Below are 20,110 nucleotides of genomic sequence, written 5' to 3'. Positions count from 1 at the left end.
TTCCCCTATATTGACTCATGATTTATTTTATTCACTTCAATGATTCAATTTTTATTCTTTTCAATTTATAGATTTTCATGATTGCGAAAAAGTGCGCCCAAATATTTGTATAAATGATTTCGAGATTGTGATAAATAATGCGTATTTTCAATAAATATTAGTTGTCTTAGTGACAAGAATTTGCTTACAAATTAATGTTTTTAATTTAAAAAAAAAAATATATATATATATATATATATATATATATATATTCTAAAAATTAAAAACATTAATTTGTAAGCAAATTATTCTAAAAGTTAAAATTATTAATTTATAAGCAAATTTTTGTTACTAAGACAACTAATATTTATTGAAAATTTGCGTTATTTCCCTTATTTCATAATCTCTCGAAATGTATGTTATTTCTTAAAAGTATACTTTCAAGTATTGACAATTTTTAATGAAAAAGGAAAGAAATGACAAAGCTATTACGTTTATTTTATTGTTTTATGTTGTCAAATAGAAAGGAATAACTTTCTTTCCGAAAAATTTTAATAATGAAAGACATGCATCTTAAGCTCTTCAATAGTAATTAAAAAGATAAAAACGTCTATGGATGACTAGAAATGTGTTTTTTTCTGAACAAAAACCATACTTTTAACATTTTCTGGAATACAGGAATTCTTATCTTACTTTTATATCGAACCGACTTCGTGCTTCGCTTTATATTTTTTTACATTTTTCGTCCAAAGTTGGCAAAGTGTTTCGCTTGTATCGATATTTTTTGCTCATCGCACAAGAATCAAAGAAGGTATCGAAGGCAATTTGAGTGAAAAGAAGAGAAAATTTCAAGATAGTAAAGGAGCTCCAACAGCTACTTTTCGCTAAAAGTGCTAAAAATGATAGTTGATAACTAAACCAACTCTTGGTGATTCTTTGTTAGCAGTAATATTGATTTTTATTATAATAAAAATAATAAATAATCACACATCAAAAATTCTTGTTGATATATATTCGTTTGCCATTGGTTCGATTGTCAACTCTCTTCTTAGCTTTTTTAGAAAACTAGCTTGCATTTATACATCTGATTACCTTATATTTCTTCTAATATTAATGTAAAATCTGGCTAATAAATCAGCATTTATAATTTTACAGACAATCTTCCTTTTTTGAACCGCAATTTTGAGATAGAAATCAATAGACAAAGATCTTTAATACAAATAACATTAAGCCAAGCTAAATTTACGCCGATTCTCGAATCTTAGCCGCGATTCTGATCTCCAGATTTCCAACATTTCACAGATATAGGTTTCCGAAATCGTCTTAGATGCTTGATAAGCAGCTAGTTATTATCCGGAATGCGGTTTTCACGTCCAGTATCCAAATCGTTTCAGCTGCGGACCGATCGCGCAAAGCCGGATTATCCACCGTCTGGGTGGATCGCTCTGAGGATGGTATTCTGTGTTGACGTTCGGATAAAATTTATATAGACCGTGACGAATCTCTCACAGCCATTTTGAAAATAATCGTCGAAGCTTGAGTTAACTCCCGGATTGCATTTTAATATTAAAAGAAGCATAAAAATGTAGCGTTTAATATTCTGAATCGTTTAAAAAATAGAATTTATAACGGAGATCATTTCAATGTATAGAAATTTACATGTATAGAAATTTACACACATATATTTAATTATTTTTAAATGAAAAAGTATATAATAGATCTTATTTTTTACTGAAAATTGAATTATTGTTTTCAAACCCTTTTTTTAAAGAATTCTTCTTCTTAAGATCTTAGTTTAAGTTTTAGAAACAATTTTTGTATCGTCTGTCAGATATTCTTACGTTAATTAAGAAAATGATTATCGTATAAAATAGGATGAACGAATTTCGAACCTGAGAAAACCTGGGAGATAATCGAGCAAAACGGTATTCAGTCGTCTTTCCAACTCAAATGAAGTTAACTCCTTAAGTGAATCGCAGATGCGCCCCTTCTTCTTCTGTCTATGTCTATATAGTCGCGTTGTCTTCTTCAATGAATCTGCCCGATAGGAAAACGGAGGAACGAATGAAACTGAATAATCGCGTTATATGACTTCGGCGCGAGTTCGGAACAATTCGTATGTTTGCAGGATTTAATGAGGCATCGTATATCGGTGTGACTACTTTAGCTTATAGAATAATCGTTTTAATATTATTAGAATAGAGAGAGAAAGAGAGAGAGAGAGAAATAAAAGTAAAACAATTTTCAATTTCGGTAATTAATAATTACAATAATAAAATTTATATTTAAAAAAAGAATAATAATAAAATGATTACTCGTAATAAACTTTTAATAATAAGTTTATATATTATATAATTAACAATCTCTTCCTCTCTCTCTCTCTCTCTCTAAGATCGCGAATTGAAAGAAGAAGAAGTCACTATAGACAGCATTTGTCTTACTCAGACAAGATCTCTGCGACAAAACTTTTTACAATCCATAAGCCTGAATCTATCGTCGGGTTTCTTAAATTCGTTCGTCTTCATAAAGGCCCCCGTTTTATTGCTGCTCCTTTCCTAGCCGCTCGCCTTATCGTAGCGGTTTCTAACCCTTCGCTCAAGACTCCCATCTGTCTCCGTTTTCATGGTTGCACTGTGGCAAAATGAAGACGCCAATTCGAGCGAACCAACGCCACGCGAATTCCGCAGATTACCGTGAAAAATGGCCGACCAAAATTGCCTCGTGTCTTCTTAATGCTTCTCACGCTAATTACCTCGGAGTTGGATCCTGCTCTTTCATTGTTCTCGCTGTTTTTGCGTCGGCAAATTGCATCCACAATTCTTTTCATGTGATTTAATTTCGACCGATACACCTTTTCTTGAGGAGAAATGTCCCGATTGCCACATATTGTTTCGTCAGCAATCAAGGAAAAAGAGCGAATATAAGAATCTAGCAACGTTCAAAAGAATAAAGTCTTTGATTATTAAAATTTATATATACAATTACATAGAAACTATAAGAAAATTTCAAAAAATACAAAAATAATATAATTACTATTTATGGATACAATTTAATAATTAAATGTTATCAGTGTATCGATAGTCTTAACATATTAAGAAATTACTAAATTTTTATTATTTGAACTATATATATATATATATATATATATATATATATATATATATATAAAATTGATATGACATATGTGAAAGATTCAAATTGGAAATTAAAAAATGCTGAAAATTACTTAATTTAAATTATACTTTCTCTTAATATATTAATTATCAGATACTAATAACTTTTATATTTGAACTTAAAATTGTATAACTTTTAAGAAAATACAATTTTTAATTTACAAAATAATGTAAAATATACGCATATTAACACGATCCTAAGATCAAAATATTAATGTAATTGAAAATTCGCATTTTAAAGTATTTAAAAATATTTAAAGTATCGAAAATATATTTGATTCTGTGTTTGTATGTGTGGCCATTGTCAGACAAATAATTATCCATAAAGATCGATAATCGAAAGATATCGTAATAAAATTCAAAATTTTTACCATCGCTTCGATTTTTATTTACAATTAGGAATTATCGCGCTTTGATAAAGAATTATCGTCACAATAAATTTCATGTCGTTTATTAAAAGTTCAGATTAGGCTTGAATGTTTAACAAGTGTTAATTTTAATTATCATAGCAAATTATGTCTTGATACTAATTACGAGCGTGTTTTAGAAAGATAATTTGATGATACACAAAATATTTCTCACCACTATCTTTCTCCTCGAATGTTACTGTGCGAATAATATCAAGGCCGTGACATATAAACACAGCGCGTCATAGCCGCCAAGGCCGAATTTCATGTTATTGTCCCCATTCACTACCGAAATATTTTACGTACTTTAACATACATATATATATATATACACGGAATATTAAAATATAGAAGTATTTTAGATTATATAGATTAATTAAATAATACTTATTAAAAAAATCGATGTATCACGGAGCTTTTTATTATGTTAATTATTTCGACCTGCTTTTCGATTGTTTTACTGCGCGTTCTCAATCCGAATTATATTTAAATAATTAAATAAATAATTAAAAAACGCGAAATATGCGCTTCAAAAACTTTCGCCGCGATATATATAAGTTATTTATTATAAAAATATTAGCTATGTGTTATTTATAAAAGTTAATTAATCATATTATTATATAATAAATAGTTTTCCGATATACTGATCGGGATCGCATATAATTATACTATTGTGAAACGTTTTTTAAAATATTAAAATATCTGTGTGAAAATATTAATTAATACAAAAATATTTTATTACAGATATTTTAAGTATTTTAAAATAAAAGCTGAAACGTATTAGATATATACATTATATTATATAAAATAATTTGGAATAAATCATACATACTATTCAGGGAAATGAAAAAAGAACAAGCAATATGTCTATTTTGAAAATAATATAAATAAAAATATTTTATATAAATTACTTACTGCGTATCGTTGCTCTGTCCGCCATCCAAACCTCCTTCTTCTTTCTCTTTGCTGTTTTCTTATAACACTCACACTCACTCGCAAAAAACATGATTAATTATAATTAGTCGTATACATAACGATGCGAGACACTTTGCACGTCACTTCCGTCGATTGCGAGACACTCGTGACACTTTATTTTATAAGAGATCAACGAAAAGTACGATTCGCACGAGGTTAATTCGCACTCAACACGAGACTAAAATTGTAACGCTACTCATTAAATATGCTACCCATTATTGATATATAATACTATATAATATGTATAGCAACATGAATTATAAGATCGAAAAATTAAATTAATGAAAAGTCGTGATGTAGCAATCGTTTAATTAATTTATGCTTGTATTTTAGGAAAGTTTACAAATCGAACGAAATATATTTGACTCTAAACATTGTTAGATAAATAATTACTATCTGTAAAGATCGAAAGAACAAAATTATTATCTCTGTCATTTTGATTTTTATTTGTAATAATGGGTGATCGAGTTTTGATAAAGATTTATCGTTATAACAATATAGTTTCGTGTTGTTAATTAAAAGTTTAGTAAATGTAAATTAATAATCTCTCTCTCATAGCGAATTATATTCCGATACTCTCAAGCGCGTTTAGAAAAAGAATTTGATAATGTACGAAATGTTTCGCAGTACTACTTTACTCGAGTGTCGCCGTGCGAATGATACGAAAGCCGTGACCTAACAATATCGCAATTATTTACATCACCAAGGTCGAACGTCGTGTTGTTATTCAACTCGTTGCCGAAATATTTCACGTACTTTAACATATACTACATATATACGCGGAATATTATAGAAATATTTTAGATTATAGATTAATTAATTAACTACGATTAATATATCAAAGCTAATTATATTAATAATTCTATCAATTCTTGATTACTCGATTTCATAGTTTTACTGTGTGTCTTCAGTTTGAATTATACTTATTGTTAAATTGTCGAAAGATCCAATCATAAAACATCAAATAATATATTTTAATTAATATATTTTTAATAATATTTTATTGTAAATATGAAAGAAATAATTATTATTAATATAATATTATATTATTATTATTATTATTATTATAAAGATTACAGTAAAACAATAATTTATTATTTAATAATTTATTAATTTACTATTTTATAATTTATTATATGAAATAAATGTGTTTGAGAAACTAAATTGAGACATAAATTATTTGTTCACGGATCAATGATGGTTGGACGTGCAAATAAACGTGTTATTTCACACTTTCAATGTGAAATGCGACATATAAACGGTTGATAGTTGTGAAAAAAATATTGATACATATTTTGCTCAAATTTGTATCTGCGTTTGATGAAGTCGAGCGATGTTCACTCGAGCATGTCTTTTTTAGGAGGCATTAGAGATAAAATAATAAGAGAAGGATGCAATAAGGGTACGAAAAGTTAATAAAATGTGAGATGTTTCGTGGCTTGACGAAATCCAAGTTTTCTATTAGATTTAAAAATCGAGGAACTATGATTATTAGCTATCGATCAAATCCGCTGGATTATTTAATTCAGCAGTCCGTGCTGATTATTCAGATGAGAAAATTCGGGGTGCCGAATATGAAATATGTTACAGTATAATTATTACAAAGACTAAACGCAAATTAAATACAAATATTAAAATCTATATAAGAATATTAATTAATAAAAAATATTTTATTATAAATACAAACGTTTTATATTAAAGATATTTTATTATAAATATATTAAAATAAGAAATACAATATTTTATATATGTGTTATATTATATGATAATTTAGGAATTAGGAATATTATAGGAATATTTTTAATTATATTATAGATTAATTACTCATTAAACGATTGATATATCATGGACTGATGCTAATTATTTTCGTTATATTAATTAGTTAGATCTACGATTCAATTATTTTATTGCGCTCTTTCAATCCGAATTATATTTAATTTTTCAAACTATGCGATTATCCGTAAAGCTGGCTGTCTTTAACAATACCTCGGTGGTTAATCTTTCATTCATTATTCATTGTTCCACTCGCAAAGCATCGATTAAATACACATCTTTTGTTCTTCCTAAATGCAATCATGATTTTTAACTCGCATTTGCATTTGGAAGAAAAAAGCTGAAAACTGAAAACATATTGTATAAAGAAATTACATCTAGTAATAGCGAAATTTTTATATATAATCTGCTTTAATCTGTTTGGCTTTATATGTCTTCACATCACAGAGAGAACTTTCAGATTTCTTAAAACTTCTCGATTCGTCGGATTATCGCCGAAGTGTTACATTATTCTTGCTATGTTTCAGTACAATGATTATACCACGGACGTTTGGCTCTTGAAGCTCTCCGAACAGCAGGATCTATTCCGCTTTCGCATGCACGCACAGCGGGTCTGCATTATTGCGGCTTATCCGGTATTACGCTTATGTGACGCCGGTAACATCGCAGCCTTAAGCGCGCACGATGTATCGAACACGGAATTACCCCATGAATTCGCCTCATCTCTCTCCCCCCCATAGAAATTCTGTACACAATACTCAAAGGCCTCTATCTACCACCCAGTTATCCTTATCAATGGCTTCACGTCGCAACGGAGATATAGAAAATCATTTCTTTTTATTATATTTTATCGGTTTTTATAGCCAGATGTTATCTCCCACTTTTTCTTCTTTCATCTATTTTATTCTTTTCGTTATAATTATTCCATTATATCAATCTATAATCTTTCTATGCGCGTTTGACATAAGAATATACGATTTTGTTCTTTTGTAAAATTTAAGTGAAATATAAAATTCTATTAAAATCGCAAATATAAATATTAAAAAAAAGTTTAATATGTGGCAGCTTCAAATAGAATTCTAATGTTGTCAGTCAGTAAATATTGTTTAACATACACATAAATACTTTCTCTAGTATTCTTATGCTTCTAGTCAAATATATCCTTTATTTTAATTGCTTGTTTCTTTACTTAATCTTCATTTAACTTCCCTGCTTTATTATTTTTTTATTGTTTCATGTGTTAGTTCTCGGCTTTCTTTCGTAAATTCTTTATTGGAATGAATTTAATATTGATTTTAATTTAATATAATTTATTAATCAAAGAATAAAAAAATGTGTGTGTGTGTGTGAACAACTACATGATATTTCCGTCGTTGCATTCAAGTGCTTGTTCCAATAAGTACGCATGAAATTCATTTATTCAGTCGAAGTTGTCGGAATGGGTCACTTGTAGATGTGATCGAATCGTTTATTAGAATCACCAGCTTTTGCCGCATGAAAGGCGATCGGAGAAGGCCATTGAAATATTGAAAATGCTCCATTTTCTCTCTTACAGTCTAGATGTCTTTAAAATAAATATTCTCTGTAACATTCAAATTAATTTAATAAACATATTACAATGTCGAAATTAGCACATAATCATATCATAGATACATGTTTTAAATATATTGAGAATTTCATTTAATATTAAAATACATTAAGTGAAAAATTTCAATCTGCAATGTTATATTTACTATTGCAATTATTTCTAACTAGTGCAATTTATTCTATTTTTTTGTGCTTTTTAAATCTAAATTGTCTTTTTTTATTTTACTTATAATGAAAACGAATTAATATATTTTACTTATGATGCAAAGGTTATATTTTTGTTTAAAAAAATATCAAAAAAAAAAGATAAAAAAGTTTTTAGAATCTTATAAAATATGAAAGAGATTAATCTCTCCGCACAAATTACATAACATTAAGATACTCTTAATTGTTTATAAATTTTATTCAATATATTTAAAACATTAACTTTTTTGATAATATTTTAAAAAAGATTGCTTTTACATCTTCTACGATACTGTTTACTATATTTTTGCGAAACAAGTGACAAGCATTTTAATTGATAATTTCATTTATTGGTAAGTGTTGGATGTATGCTGTATATTTTTAGCATATGCGACGCTCATTAATCAGTGAAAATAGAGTTCAGCTTCATATCGTTATCGACTATAGTCGTTGTCTGCATCTCGCCAGTTAATGATATAATCTTGTTATGTAACGACGTGATATGCCTGCAGACAGCAACTCTGCTGATTGCGAACGTACTTCTCGCATTCTAACAGCACTCGTACTTTCTGCGACGCTCGCTCGGTATCTCATCTCCTTCTCTCTTTCATCTCGTCGTTTCTGCTCTTTCTTGTCTCTTCCCTCACATGACCCTGCGTTCGTCAGTCGATACACGTGTTGGACGGTTAAGTCTGCTTCACGATGGACTTTTTCCGTCACGTTTAGTCCCTTAAGTTACTTGTTTTCTAGAATTATGAGATAACTTTTTTGTATCTGATTTATCCGTATATATATAATCAAAGAATTTTAAAAAATCAAATTCTTTAAGAATTTCTAACTACTTGCAAGCAGTTTATGTGACAGGTAGTGATTTATAAATAAATAAAATATTCATTTTATTCTAATTATTATATATTTATATATTTATTATTTTTATTATATTTATAGCTTCAATTTTATTTCAAAGACTCCCACATATCTAGAAAAGACTAAAATTAAATGTTCGTTCTAAATTTAAAATTTCTGGAGCTTTAATGCCAGCATTTAGTAGACTAACGCGTTAATCACACTATAAAAGTCTACCGTATAATTAAGATTTTATAAAAAATAGATATATAAAAGAGAGAGAAAAATATTCATCTAAAGCTTTAAGCTTTGTTCTCATCAGTCGTCGCGTAATTGCTGACTTTGCGAAAGAGGTTGCTTTTTTCAGAACTTTGAAGAAGCGCTTTCTGCTGTTTGAGCGCGCATCTTTCGAGTTTAACGAGTTTCGCAGTCGTCTTATATATATTTTTTTTTCTTCTCAGATGCACCGTCGCAAAGGAAGCTGCTGTAAAAAAATTAATCGTCCGTTATCGGACTTTTACGATCCTTTAATTGCGATTCCGTGACGCGGTCCGCACAAAAAAAAAAACAATGCTTTATCATCGATCGCGTTATTAATCGCTACAACGTAGCGTCGTAATCTAGGAAAGACCGGAAACAATTGTTTCGCGGTTCAACGTGTACGCGCAACAAGTCGCGTCCGATAAGTCATAGCCCGAGCGGGGGTGTCTATGTCGTTCCCGGTAATAAACATATCTGTATCGAGATGGTGCGCGTACGTGTAAACGGCTACGACCACATGCACGTGCTATAGAATTTCCAATATTGGGTGCACTCACGCTGTATAAAGGCGGATGATAGCTATCATGATATCTTTGCCGTGCGATCTATGATATAATAATTACCACACCTTGTCTTCATAAAACTTTGCAAATTCTTCGAGCCTATATTTTATGTGTAGTGCGTTTTAATTAAATTATAATTATCAACAGAAGCGGTTTATAATTTTTTTCCTATAATTTATTCTTTTTCCATCATCCTTAAAAAATAAAAAATAAAATAGCTTACATAACATAATTATATATTTAATTATATTTTGTTATAATATTGCACATTTGCTTTCTTTCTCTCTCTTTATATTTGTTATATATATTTTTAGAAAATCAATTATTATTTATTATGTTTATATTATGCGCAGTTTTTTCTCCATATATACTTTTATAATTTCTTTTGTATTATTTTATATTTTTAAACTGTTATAAATGTTATTTTTTCTTTAGACTATTTATTAAATGTTTGTATACTATTATTCTTCAAACAACAACTTACATATTCTTACATATTTGTTTGTGAAGAAAGCTTTTAAGAGTAATGAGATTAGCAAGAGATTGACCTTGCCATTGGACCACAAATAGAAGACGCAGATGGAATATGAAGGCTGTGAAATAAAAATAATTTTGAGAGCGAGAAAAATGATACTTTTCATGCCGGGAAATAAAATGAGACATTCAATAAAGTGGTCGTGGTGTCGGCATAACGAGCCGAGGTAAAAGCAGTGGTGAGAGATCGAGCCTTCCTCCCCCGACATCCCTTGTTTCATGTAGCGACCGTTCTCTACTCGGCGGTTCACCTCACCCCGTTCCCCCTGCCTTCTCATCTGGCAAATGGATGAGATAAATTGCGCTCTTGGCACTTGACTTTTAAGCCCACTAGGCAAAGATCCGCCCGGCTATACTTACTTTTAAATGTCTTCTCTCTTGACTGGAATTTCAGCAACGTCGACGACGACGACGGCGGCGACGGCAACGACAATGACGACTATCGTCGGCGACGCCGCGCTGACGACGCGGGTAATGACGCGACTCCTCATGGATTAAGCTGTTCGAGGCTTACGAGCTGGTGATTATATGACGCCCGCGCGATCATCGGATGGGCAATTACGCCACCGTAAACGGCCGTCGTTGGCCTATAAACTCGTCGATTTGCCGCGGTCATACGGTAGGTAATGTTCTCTCGTAGAACGAGAATCAGGGATCAAGTACGGACCTGAAGGAGAAAAGATAATTACTTATACTGCTGCGATAAGCAATGATAAAGCAATAAAATAATAAAAAAGAGTAAACAGATAAATAAAAGTTTATATGCTTTTGATATATATTCTTCTAAAAATATATTTACGAATAGATAATTATCTTGTAATTAGTCATATATGATAAATATGTGTAATTCTCTTCTAAATTACGCTTCCATAATTTATTTATTATCTATAAGTTATCTGTTTTCTTGCTATAAAAATATCACAGCAAGGAATTTAAAGAAATTAAAAATCCGTAAAAATAAAGAAGGCAAATAAAAAATATATTTATTATAAAATAAAGGCAGAATCCAAAACATATCTAACTTATTCTCGTGCGAAAAAAATAAACCTATAAGAGTTAATCTAACAATAAGATTCTCATGGGACAGAGTATATGCAAAACGATGAAAGGAATTTTGAGACGAGACAATTTTATCCAACGGACCGATTATCAATTCGCGACACGTTATCGTGACGTAACGGACGCTTAAAGAACGCTATTGTCCCGCACGGTTGGTCCATGGGCAAGGTAGGATTTAATAATGTTGAGAAGCGGGCTAGACGTTGTGTACATATCAAGATCAGTACACACAGCTTTCGGGCATCTTCAATATCTGAGCAGCTCAGAAGCACGGCATTGTCTAAGGGCAACGACGCAGCGTCGTTCGCTGTGCTTTATGGCTGCCTCAACCGATGACAGTGATGACGAGCATTATACAACGGATAATCGTCCCACTGTCATCCGTTTGATACGCATGTACAGAAAACTATGTAATAACATAGACTATCATTCGCTCGGAACTCGATCTCGAAAGTTTGCTTTTTAGATATCACTAGAGCATTACAAAGCACGCGTCATTTAATTCCTCTTTTATGTAATATAATCTGAAAAATATATATATATATATATAATATTAACTGATATAATTATGTATATATGCTTAAATATATATAATTATGTATGGAACTTAGATATATGTTATATGTATTTTTCTTTTTTTCTTGAAATTTAATTTAAAAAAAAATGCAAAAAATATTTTTTATTCCTTATATTTATTTATCCTAAATATTTACGGATCATAACTGTTGAAAAATAAAAAAATAAATAATTTTATTTCAGTACTACTTGACATTTTTGTTGAAAAAAGAAATCAAATCCATAATATGACTTTACAAATCTACTATTAAAAAAACAACTGATTTTAAGATATTCCACATAGGAAACACAAACGTAAAATATGTGCTGATAAAATCATGGAAATACATGTAAAATAATCATATTTTAAATAAAAAATTTTAGCCGTTTCTAATCAATAAAACATCATAATTCTTAAAAAATAATTATACAATAATTATAAATTAATTATATATATAAATAATATATTAAATAATATAATTTATCATATATTTTTAATATTAAATATACAATATTATAATCTATCTTCTATTTTCTCTTTCTCTTTCTTTCTATTAATATTACATACTCTTTGTATTTATTAATATTACATATTAATCACGTATGGAGATAAATACATTCAATATATTTGTAATAATTTTTTAAAAAAATTATATTAAAATACATGACGTATAGTAATACTTTTTCCCTATATAGAGAACAGTAGTAATTAAAATTATTAGTTTAATAAATCAAGATTATAAATATAAAGTTTATATTATATATCAAGTATTTATCTACTTCATTTATTCCATCTATAAATCCAGCGAATAAAAACTGACATTAATATCCATTAATTAAAATCGAGCAAAACATTCAAGTCTCAAAGATTATTAAAACTTTTATAATGTCTAAAAAATTTTTTCAAAGTGTATAAGACTTCCTTAAACGTCTTTGTAAATTTTAATTAAATATGATCGTCGCGTAAACAGCACTTAAAAGTATTTTAATAAATTAAATAGTGCGTAAAAGAAAATAGCACAATTTTTCAATCGATTCTCATGTCGTGCATCACAGTTTTTCAGTTTCGCCGGACGTGGACGCAATTTACGGACGCAAATAGCGTAACGGCAAAATTTGACGAGGAAAAATGAGGAAGCGCGACGGATGGACGAAGGAATGCTCATGTCCTCGACGTGGCATCCACGAGCCGGGAGTCGGCTGGGCAAATGCGAATACGAGTCCTATTCCAATTCCAGCAAGTTAATTGGAATTGTTTGCTGCAGACACCGCGAGCCGTTTGCCCTCGCGCCCTTCTGAATCCTATACCTCGAGCAGCGCCTTCTCTTTGTCGTTGGTCTTCCCCTGGCTACCGTTATCGTGACTTCAGCATGACACTCACACTAGCCCGGCAGTCTGGTCGCGTTCATGCAGTTCCTGACATCCTAAGAGGTATTAATTTCTACCATCCATCCGATGCTTCGCGTTAAAATGCTTGCTCGTGTTCTTTCGAATTGCCCAAATAATCTTACTATTAAAAGAATGAATAACATATTTATCGTCTTCACGATACATATACATCTGTTTAATTAATAGCAATGTTGAGGACGAAGTTTTATATTATTTCTGTGTAGAGTTGAGTTGTAAAAATAAGCATATACAAATACATTGACTATATAGGTAACTATGTATTATACAACTTTGTTAATTATCACAACAATTAAAAATATTATCATATACAATTTGCATGACTTGTAAAATATTATACTTATAAGATTTTTCAATCAGAGAATTATTTAAAGAGACATCTATGTCTGTTTCAATATTGGATTATTTTTTATTAAAATATAATTTACACAATTATATTAAAATTATATTAAATTTATGATTCTCAACTTCTTCAAAATAAATATCGCACTTTTTCGTTGAAACCTGGCGATGAATTATTCGTTCGTATTAGGCAAATCGAATCGTTTAAGTGAATTCTGAATGTTCGAAAGAGGAAAGTAATGAATTTTACATATATGGCAGTTTTTGTACTTTCAGTTTTAAAATTTATTTTGCTAAATCACGTATTTTAATAAATATAAGATTAATGTAAAATGTTAGACAAAATCGATTATTTTATCGATTTATTCAATTCTTTTATCAAGAATATCATGCTAAAAAACATATATTTTTGTTTAAGACAATAATAATACATAATTCTCAAAAATACTACACTTTAGCACATAATTTTCATAATTATTATAAATTATTTAACTCTCTCTTATTTCCATTATATAAATATTGGAAACTTTTGAAAAATTTGTCAAAGAGCAAATAATTTAATGTCTTTAATGCGATTTTGATATCTTCTTGTCTCATTCAGAAGATATCATTACATAGTCTTTAGTTTCTTCTGATAGTTTTGCAAAAATGGAAATTTTTAAATACTTCTCTACAATATTTGTAGAGAAATTTGCAAAAGCTATCAAAATATTTTTTATGCAGAATTTATTAATAATTTATCAAGTGCTATCGAAATATTTCTTACGCAAAAATGACTAATAACCAATAACTTTACCAAGTGCGTTCTTCTCTAGCACTTAAAATTTTTTAGATTTTTAGATAACATTTAAAATCTTTTAGATTATCGTATAATTTTAATATTTGAAGCGATATTTGTAAATGTCTATATGTAATAGTAATATTATAATAAGTAATTTTATAAATGTCTTATATTTTTCTCTATTTCTAATTATCATCTATAGATGATTTTTTTGCACAATCAAAATGTGTCAAGATTAGTTGAAGTGTTCGTTGAAATTCTCTCCGTGATAAACTTTTTCTGGTTATCGATAAGCTCATTTTATCATTGATTTATTTCATTGTATTTATTTGATTGTATTTCAGATAATTATTAATGATTCATCGCGCAGCTTGATCAGAATAAATTCTAGAATATACTTCAAATCTTTCTCTAATTAGAAAATTAAGGCGATGAGCTATACCAAAACCAACAATTATAGCGATTATCCCTATCATTATGATTCTTTCATTATTAAAATTTCCTGTTAAAATTTATATCAACAGAGAATTAGATTTGCAACGATATGTCTCATGCATTTATTGATTTTACTGATAAAGCCCTTATTCCATTGAAGATAATCATAAAAAGATTCAAAGAAATCTTGATAATTCTTCTTTCTCACAGACTTTGCTTTCTATAAATATATTCCAATTGTTTATTATAATCTCCAATGTGTATATATCTCTAGTTACTAAAAATTAAGTAATGTTATATAATTATCATATGTATTTTAATTATTATATATTATATAATTTTTATATGTATATATTTTAATTACACTGAAATATGCATGACAATTAAATCAAAAATAAAAATTGTTAAATATTTGTTTATTTTTTATAATTTGAGCATTATTTTCGTACACATTTGTTTATAATACTGAATATATTGACTGGACATTGCCTTCGAATATATATATATATATATATATATATATATATATATATATGTACATGTATTATATAAATATTAATTATAAGCAAAATTGATAGATTGACAGGAATTAATTAAATATTTGCTTCTTTTTTTATTATTACTTATTACTATTTATTTTTATTATTACTTATAATTGTAAATAAGGGTAAATAAATAATAAGGGTAAATAAATCAAATAAGCACTTTAACAAGGCGCAAAATAAATTTATTTTTGATTACACAGAAGCAATATATAATTGAATCTAAGAACTCCTATCTTATTACATTACTTATCTTATTACATTAGAGTGTATGTATAATTGCATAAATTGCGAATGATAAATATATTTAATATTCAAAATGTTACATAATTTTTTATTTAAAGCCAATTATTCTGCTAGCAAATTGCTGGAATCCCCCTAAATCCAATCCCTTTTCATTGCTTTTTGCAACAAGTTGTTGAACAGGCTCTTGAGCAGCTAGATTATTGTGAAGGTTTACGAACTCTTCGGATGTAACGGCGTCATAAAAATCTTTAAAAATTTTGGATTGATATATTTTTTCTTCAAAAAGAGCATCGATCTTTTTAAAAGGTAGCAAAGAATAAAGATCCTGGAGCAATGCTTTCACTCCACCGCCGACTTCTTGTGTTTTAATTTGAGCTTTAAGGAAGTTTTCTATTTTAGGGGGTACATAATCTTCCATACCGATGGCTTTGTGCAATTCCTTGATTTGTTGAATAATATTGAGTCCATGGTTTTGAAGATATACCACAAATTCCTGATGCTCCTTAAGAGCTTCGACAGCGCGTAGCAGATCATGAAATTCGGATGTTAGAACGAATGTGAAGGCGTTCTGTACTTCTTTATCTTCGTTTAAATACTTGACTACTATGTCAACCATTTCTTGCGTTGGAAGGAGGTAGAAAAAGTCAACAAAATGTTCCTCTAACGATTTAACATGGTCCGGTATAGCAATGCCGAATAGAAGATAGAGGGTATCTGCTACAATGTTCAGATTTACCTTGTCCTTGAGGCCATTTTGAATAACTTGCACGGAATGACTTTCAAAAATCTTGTTAACGATCACTTGGAAGTTCTCAGACTTGATTCCGTTAACAAGCTCGACGAAATGTGTAGAGTGTTTCAGCTTGTCCACATATACGCTAATAAAGGCATCATAATTGAAGAGCCTCTTAACATCTCTAAATAATCCTGCGAGCCCACCGGTTTTATTCTTGATTCCATTATATTTATAGAAGAAATGTTTATATTCAGATTTAGGTGTAGGCGTAGGTACAGGTGAAGATGTGGGTCCAGCCGTCGATGCAGATGTAGGTACGGGTGAAGATGTTGGTTCATGCGTTGGCGTAGATGTAGGCGTAGGTGGAGAAGGTTGCGTAGGTGTAGGTGGAGAAGATTCAGAAGGTGTAAGCGAAGAAGATCCAGTAGATGTAGGCGAAGAAGATCCAGTAGATGTAGGCGAAGAAGATCCAGTAGGTGTAAGCGAAGAAGATCCAGTAGGTGTAGGCGAAGAAGATCCAGTAGATGTAGGCGAAGAAGATCCAGTAGATGTAGGCAAAGAAGATTCAGTAGATGTAGGCGAAGAAGATCCAGTAGATGTAGGCGAAGAAGATCCAGTAGATGTAGGCGAAGAAGATCCAGTAGATGTAGGCGAAGAAGATCCAGTAGATGTAGACGAAGAAGATCCAGTAGGTGTAAGCGAAGAAGATCCAATAGGTGTAGGCGAAGAAGATCCAGTAGATGTAGGCGAAGAAGTTCCAGTAGGAGGAAGTTCACTAGGTGTAGGAGATGTAGGCGAAGAAGTTCCAGTAGGAGGAAGTTCACTAGGTGTAGGAGATGTAGGCGAAGAAGTTCCAGTAGGAGGAAGTTCACTAGGTGTAGGAGATGGAACCCAAGGTGGTATTAGTTCCTCGATGTCGAAGGCTCTATTAACCTGATTTATTAAATCATAAATATAGATGTTTTGCCCATATAGACCATTAAAAAATTCAATCACTTCGGGAATAGACTCGAAATCTATAACTAGATTTTTGAGTGTAGGTGTGGTTGCAAGAAAATGAATAGCATCTTGTACTTCACGATCATGCTTCGCGTAATACGCAACCACTTTAGCAATTTTTTTCACAGGGACTAAATCAAGAATATCTTGAATATCTTCATGAAGAGGACCATAACCGAAATCTGGGAACTGATGAGATTGGCCCAGGCCGATAATGGCCAAGATAGCAAATAACGCTAATGTGATTTTCATCTGCAAATATATCATAATCGTGTATTTGATAAATGTATGTTGTGTAAATATTTATAAATATATTACAACATATTTTAATGTATGCAAATATGATATATATATGTAAAATTTATAAAATTTACAAGCACATTGATAAATCATAAGAGACATATAAGAGAAAAAGAGATAATAATTATTAAGTTGGTTAAAGTGAAATTGGTTCTTATATGTGTTTCTTATATCATATTGATTTTTTACGTAAATAAAAATATAGCAACTTCTAAATTAACGTAGGAGCTTTAAAATAGAAGTATGTATATAATAGAAGTATGTATATTAATGGGTTCTCTCTCGTTTTCTCAAGTAAAATCTACTAAGAATTAATTAATCAATTAATCACTGATTTATGCAAAAAAAATTTATATATATATTATAACACACGCACACACACACACACACACACGCGCGCGCGCGCGCGCGCGCGCGCACACACACATATATGTATTATATAATATATGTGTGTATATAAAATTTTTCTTACATATATTAGTGATTAATTGATTGATTAGTAGATTTTACTTGAAAGAAATTAATTGTAAAAGATCAATTACAAATATAGATTAATTAGATATAGAAGATTAAACAGAAAAATTTTTTACAAACATAATTCATTATTAATAAGTTAGGAAAAAAATTGGCATTTTATTAAACTTTTAAACTTTTACTAAAAAGGAAAAAATTTGAGTCTCGAAATTATTTATAAAATAACTAAAGTAGGAACGATAGCTTTGTAAAAACAATTTTTTAAGGAAAATTTTCAAGAAAGTGTATAAAAAAGACTTTTCTTACTTACTTTATGACAGCTGTGAATGCGCTTTGAAGTCTCCCTCCCTGAATAATTATCCTACATTTATATACTGCTAATATCAAGTTATATAAAAGACTAGATAAGATTGTGACCAGATTGGGATACTGATACATAAAAGAAACTAAGAATTATTTGATAAGTTGTTTGACAAAAAATATGAAAGTTTAGACTATTTTTCTCTATATATGTAATGTATCAAATAATGAAAAAATGATTAAGAAATATAGATGCATTTTACTATTTATATTATGCGATAAATTAAGAACTTATATATAAACTTGCTCACTTAACAGCTATGTATACTCTTAAGTTAAATATTTTAATAAAATAACCTTGTTTAAATGTTTAAAAATTAGTTTAATTACAATATATTTTACACATTTTGTCTTGCAATTCTTATTTCGATATTACAATGACTAGTCATTTATTTTTTGGCGTAAGTTATGATCGAAACTTTGATATTGTTAATATCTTAACTTTTCTACAATATAATCATTTTTAATAAATGGTTTATCATTTTGATTTGTTTGATATCTTGTTATTAATGATATTTATCTTACTCAATAATCGATATCTTAAAATCAGATTACGCATATTTTTCGTAGAATAATATTTTTATTTCTCTCTCTTATATTGAACTTCATATCGTGAATTTTACGGAATTAAAATATATCGATAATTTGATATTGATTATGTCGTTGTGATTTCGTATCATATCCTGGAACATGTACTTAACACAATTTATCGGTAGTATCGACTTTTTTATTTCTCGTCATTATGTCTCCCACAACAAATTATCTAAGATAACATACTAAAAAACAAGTTATTTCTAGGAATATATTTGTTTATAAACTACAATTATATATGTATATATATTAAAAATAATAAAATATAAATCATATTGCAAGTATTACTTTGATAAGTAATTAAAAATATAGTCTGATTTGCTTACAATATAACAATTCTTTGTATTATTAAAAGGTAATATATATATATATATATATATATATATATATATATAAATAAATTAAAACTTGACGGATTTTATGCAAAACATTAAATAATTAATTATCAAAATAATGAAATAAAAAAGTTTTATTAAGAATAAGAATGTATCAGTCTTATTGACAAATGGTAATAATGTGTTAGAGACTTTACAATTTTAAATAAACTCATCCTCAATTAAAAGAATAAAATATACGAAACACAATATGATATATATATATATATATATATATATATATATATATATGTGTATATATGTATAAAACATTGTATCTTCGTCGTTGGATATTCTCGATTAATCCGTTAGTTGACATCGAGCAATCGGCAAGAAAATTTTAACAACAAAGATATAACATTTTATGTATAAAATTATATTAATTAAATAACTATAAGAAATTAGGCTCTGTATATTGAAATATATTAATTAAACTGTGTAAAAATAGCAAACATTTTTTTACAAACAGTATTTCATGAAATATATTGTTTCAAATGAAAAATGGATTGTAGATAAGAAATACTGACAGAAGAGATAGCAAACAATATAACATTTCATGGAATTTGTCATATTTAATGATTTATCAAGTAACGTTTACATTTTTAGAAATCGAAAGTAATCTTATCTA

General features: G+C 29.0%; 1 protein-coding gene and 2 long non-coding RNA genes across 4 annotated transcripts in view; all 3 read right to left on the bottom strand.

Moving 5' to 3' along the window:
* LOC145966968 (uncharacterized) overlaps window positions 1–5,171 on the bottom strand; it is a 36,428-nt gene extending 31,257 nt beyond the window's left edge. Inside the window, exon 1 of one of the 2 annotated variants that reach the window (XR_014437249.1) lies at window positions 4,475–5,171. This is a non-coding gene — a long non-coding RNA (uncharacterized LOC145966968). Of the gene's footprint in view, window positions 1–2,731; window positions 2,796–4,474 lie in introns of those variants that run through there. The other variant, XR_014437250.1, reaches the window with a different exon arrangement.
* A 2,642-nt stretch (window positions 5,172–7,813) lies between these two features.
* LOC145966969 (uncharacterized) lies at window positions 7,814–10,761 on the bottom strand. The gene is made up of 3 exons (XR_014437251.1): window positions 10,642–10,761; window positions 8,618–8,823; window positions 7,814–7,889 (listed from the first exon to the last, which is right to left on the bottom strand). It is a non-coding gene; the product is annotated as an uncharacterized LOC145966969 (long non-coding RNA).
* Window positions 10,762–15,565: 4,804 nt separating this feature from the next.
* On the bottom strand, window positions 15,566–18,568 carry LOC145966960 (uncharacterized). The gene is made up of 2 exons (XM_083091426.1): window positions 18,468–18,568; window positions 15,566–17,635 (listed from the first exon to the last, which is right to left on the bottom strand). Exon 2 carries the CDS (start codon window positions 17,633–17,635, stop codon window positions 15,737–15,739), a length of 1,899 nt encoding a protein of 632 aa, XP_082947552.1. The 5' UTR covers window positions 18,468–18,568; the 3' UTR covers window positions 15,566–15,736.
* Between the last annotated feature and the right edge of the window lie 1,542 nt (window positions 18,569–20,110).

The sequence above is a fragment of the Camponotus vicinus genome, unplaced genomic scaffold (genome assembly GCF_025532165.1).
Source record: "Camponotus vicinus isolate PSW18456_S1 unplaced genomic scaffold, iyCamVici1.0 SCAF_2, whole genome shotgun sequence".
Taxonomy (NCBI): Eukaryota; Metazoa; Arthropoda; class Insecta; order Hymenoptera; family Formicidae; genus Camponotus; species Camponotus vicinus.
This window is presented reverse-complemented; position numbering and strand designations above follow the sequence as displayed.